The sequence below is a fragment of the Sinocyclocheilus anshuiensis genome, unplaced genomic scaffold (genome assembly GCF_001515605.1).
Source record: "Sinocyclocheilus anshuiensis isolate Anshui unplaced genomic scaffold, SAMN03320099.WGS_v1.1 scaffold354, whole genome shotgun sequence".
Taxonomy (NCBI): Eukaryota; Metazoa; Chordata; class Actinopteri; order Cypriniformes; family Cyprinidae; genus Sinocyclocheilus; species Sinocyclocheilus anshuiensis.
In genome coordinates this window covers 2,291,292-2,295,866 of record NW_015544195.1, presented here as the reverse complement: position 1 = coordinate 2,295,866, position 4,575 = coordinate 2,291,292, and the positions used below count along the sequence as shown (strand labels likewise).

The 4,575-nt window shown below is 40.2% G+C and overlaps 1 protein-coding gene across 1 annotated transcript; it reads right to left on the bottom strand.

Moving 5' to 3' along the window:
• Positions 1-722: 722 nt before the first annotated feature.
• Positions 723-3,884, bottom strand: cnep1r1 (CTD nuclear envelope phosphatase 1 regulatory subunit 1). The gene is made up of 6 exons (XM_016497138.1): positions 3,773-3,884; positions 2,573-2,644; positions 2,305-2,378; positions 2,098-2,207; positions 1,920-1,974; positions 723-1,805 (listed from the first exon to the last, which is right to left on the bottom strand). The coding sequence occupies exons 1-6, from the start codon at positions 3,795-3,797 to the stop codon at positions 1,764-1,766; spliced, it is 378 nt and encodes a 125-aa protein (XP_016352624.1). The 5' UTR covers positions 3,798-3,884; the 3' UTR covers positions 723-1,763.
• Positions 3,885-4,575: the final 691 nt, after the last annotated feature.

Sequence of the window (4,575 nt, the reverse complement as noted above, 5' to 3'; positions counted from 1 at the left end):
AGCGACCCCTAGAGGACGCAGTGTCTCGTTCCCTACTCAGGGAACCATGGTTACATAAGTAACCTGAGACGATATTAGGGTATTCTACAGTCTTTGGATGGGAGAGAGCGCTCAAAACTCTTCAGATTAATTTAGTGGAACATTAATATAATATAGAATCATCCTCTGTAAAGATGTGAACGTGAGAATTTATCATGTGCTCTCTTTTGGGCTAAAGGCTTAATGGAACCGTTTAAAGTAGCTAGCCATGTGCTCACAAATTAATCGTCGATTCGGCGCAGCGCAGACGTGATTTAATACGTGTGTCCTTTTTCTATGTGAAAAAAAAATCATAAATTCCAGTTTATGCTGTTTGATTGTGGCTTCGAATGTCGTAGTTGGAAGCTGGAAGCTGTTAGCCCCGGCTGGCCCGTGCGCGCAGTTGAAATGCGGCTAATAATTTCTGACTGGCACATAACTGAACAAATGTAAACGGGTTAAGGCGGGGCCCCCTACAAGGCGGGGCCCCTGGGCTGCAGCCCATTCAAGCCCAATGGTAAGTCCGGCCATGCTGGTTGGAAAACACAAAATTGCAATAAAACCTCTACTATCCGTTTTAAAAACCGTATTTTATTATTACTGTAACAGAAATATGTGCATAAATGTGAATTTTTCGATTTTTGTTTTTGAAATATGTAAATCACTAGGAAGACGTGATGACGCAACTAAGTTCGAAAGAGTCGATTCGCGGATATGCTGCCTAAAAGCCAGACCCACCTTAGCCCTCAGTATCAAAATATACAGTTGTAATTGTCGCGTACATGCATTTATACCACCTTTGAGCAGCAATAGTCTGTGTAAAGACAGCTAAAAAAAATGACACTTTAGGAGCACACTTGCAGTGTAAATTTGGCATAATACCTTCACATTTATGCATTTGGTAGTCACTTTTATTCAAAGCGACTTACATTCAAGTTATACATTTCATCATTACATGCATTGCATGGAAACAGAACCCACCATGACCTTTGTATTGCTAGCACCATACTGTACTATTTGGGCTATAGGAATTTGATAAGCAGACACATTATCTGTCTTGTTAACTGGTTTTCAGGTTAAGAGACAATAATAATAATAGCAACAAACACTGTACAACAAACACCTTTTATTATTGCCAACACAGCTCATTTAAAGATTTTCTTGTAGACTTTGACTCTGGAGTGAAAGCAAATAAAATCTCAGCCAAACATGACACTCATTAAAGATGCATTTGCCTGTTTCCCTTATATGTTTAACATCTAGTGCAGCCTTTGGTCACATAAAAGTACTTTTTAAAAACAACAAAAAGCAGCACATCATGTCATAGGCATTGACATTCTACAAATGTTGCCTACATATATAAAGGTCAGCTTAATGTGAACAAATATCTACATTTTAATATTATGTGTTCAGCAATTTACTTAAAAATACATACACCGTATGCATCTAAAATAGGACAACAGCTTTACAAATGAGGATATCAAAATCCACAATCAAATAAAACTCAAATTTTCCAACAGAAATATAAGGATGTTATCTAAAAATAGAAGAACCAATGTTTTTCTTCAAAATTTCCGTTTGAGCTCCCATTGCTTCTTCATAAATTGCAGAGGGAAGTTAGAGTCCTATTTGGGAGGTCGACCTTCACACACTTATGGATAATGTCCCGGCATTGAGGCCTATGTGCAATCTTGATGAATAATATGATGATATGAAATACTCTCCACTTCTGTCTTTTCAAGGCGCTATTGGATATGAGGCCGTGGTTTCAGGATAAGTTTCCCCGTCTAGTATGCGAGAGGGAAAAATACAAATGTTTGCACAAGAAAAGTTATTTTGCATTCATAAACCAGTGGAACTGAGAGATCGCAAAGGGCAATTCAGAGGACACAAGTACTCACATCATCACAGGACATGTTATATTCTGCTAGTACTGTCCGACAGCGTGCCGCAATACTGCAAGTGGTTAAGGAGAGATTTGGTAGTCACTGATCATTTGCAGTTTTGCAATTGTCAATAGTCAACAGATTGGCTGAATTCAATAAAGGCAGTACAAATTTCCTGTATTAAAAAGGATACATAGATGGTGCGACAACTCGTTTGTGTATTCCAGCAAAGAAAAGGCCAATCAGAGTCACACAGCTGATTGTGAAAAATGGATGATTCCATAAAGATGAGAAGAAAGAAACCTGTGGAAAGAGAGAACATGACAGACAAACAACTATAAAGGCAAACAGGCAGAATGCGGCATTTGACGCTAATCTGACACCTCTAAATTTTACATACTTTCTGAGTGTCTGGATCTATTAGCCAGTTCCAGGCGCCTGTGGCTGTGCACACAGACACCACGATCAGAATCACTGCAAAAAGAAGGCAGAATTCATGAATTAAAACAAGGCAATGTAAGGCACAATATGCTTCATTTCAGTCCTTGTTGATTAATATGCTATGGACACTTGGAAAGCATTATAGATCTTGGCTCAGACCAGACACATAGTCCAGGTTTTAAACTGCTTGAAACGGGTTTAATAAAGACCTGACCAGTCTGACTTACTGCGCCAACGACCTGTAGCTGGCTGCAAACAAGACACATACTCCGTCAGTCTCCTCTCAAAAGCCTTCAGGTCTGCGGAGGAGCAAAACAACTGCATCAGAACAGGACTGACAGTGAGGTAAGCAACATCTGTTTTTCTAATTTTAGTTTTAATATACAAAGAATTCAGCCACCACTTAAAGGACAAGTTCAAAGACAGCTTTGTATCATTACAATGTTGGTGTTGGTTGGTAGTACATATAAATGAACAATGTGTATTTTCCCCCCACATGACCTGAACCCGGATCTCCCAATTTATTTATCAGCTAAAGTGATTTTCTGACTGCTGCAGGGCTTTTATTAAAACTATGGTACTTTCGCATTTTTGTATTCTCGACCATGAACAGTTGGATCGAAACCAGAGCATTATGGGTGTTGGAGTTTTCCTACATTTCTAGCAAGAGTGAACGCCACAAACCGTTTTCTCCATTTTTAGTCATGTAACCCCTTTTTCAAAAACATTTCGCCTTTCTACTGTATAGACAGCCAAGTGTTATTCAAAGACCACATTGTCAGCGGTGAAATACCCCTTTAAGACACCATGCTGCTGTGTTTCACATCACTCTGAAAAACGAGTAATGAAGAAAAGCTAAGAATATAGATGGGCAAATACACTGATTTGAGTTTATAGGGTCAGAAACATCAGCTGTACCAGGCATATTAATGCACAGGCAGCTTAATAGCTTTTACATTTTGTGGAAAATGTGCACTATTTTGCATGTATTATACGTCAGTGTCAGATATGATGGCATTATGATTGGCCAACACGTTTAAAAGCCAAGACCGGGCCTGCGTCCCAATGTGCATACTATCCATCCTAAATTCTATGTTATATTAGTAATTGTCAATACTATTTTGGGCAGATAGGGTGATTAATATGCACATTGGGATGTAGGGCCTGCACTCCTTGTTGAGGCACCAGTCTTGCTACATTTCGTTTAACATACTTACGTTCATAATGTTGCTGCAGTGCATGTCAGCAAAAGAAATCACGCTTTTATCAGCTGAAGGGTCTTAGAATCTTAGCTTAGATGCTAGCAGCCCCGTGTCAACACTATACATCTAACTTGCCATAACAAACACATGGACGCTGCGCTAATATTTGGATATGACACTTGGAGATGAGAACACTAAACTGATAATCGATCTATTGAAAAATACCTTCGGCTTGTTCTAATGAATTCATTGCTCTTCCCCAAGTGCTGTAGTCGCTGAGTGTAGGCCTGTTTTTATACAGTCTATGGTGTAGGCCTGCAAACACACGCAACTGCCGTCAGCGTGCGGAAGCTTCTTCTTACGCATTTTTGGCGGTTGGCAAACTAGCTAATAGGTGCTTTACCGCCACCTGCTGGACTCTGTGTGTGTGTGTGTGTGTGTGTGTGTGTGTGTGCGCGGGACGGATTTTTCAGTCCCGCTCCCGCAAGATTCTGTCCCGCGCCCGCCCGCTCCCGCAGAAATATATCTTATCTGGTCCCGCTCCCGCCTGCGACATTCATGTTTTGCCCCGCTCCCGCCCGCAAAAAAGTAATCTATATAGATTTGTTTTCAGTACATCGAAGAAATTTACATGAAATGGTTCTGTAATACTCCTAAGCCCCGCAACATACCAGCATAAACGCTCCAGATAAAATATTTGTTATTTAGGCTAAGCATCAACATTCACAATCACAAACCACTGTTATTTTTAACAGAAAAGCAAGCATGGGCTGCTGTGTGCGTGGTTTGGCATGGCAGAATGTGAGCAGCGCGCTTCCTTTATTATCACTAAAAGCTGACATCTCGGTTAATCTATATCTCATAAAGCTCTGTTATAACACATTAAATATATGCACAATGAATCTTTCACAATGTCTACACTTCATGTGTTAAAACGAGGGGATTCGTGAGCACGCAATTTCAGCACTGTGGTGAGTAGATCCTAACTTAATCACCTCTGATTGGCCATTGCGTTCCAGAAATCAACA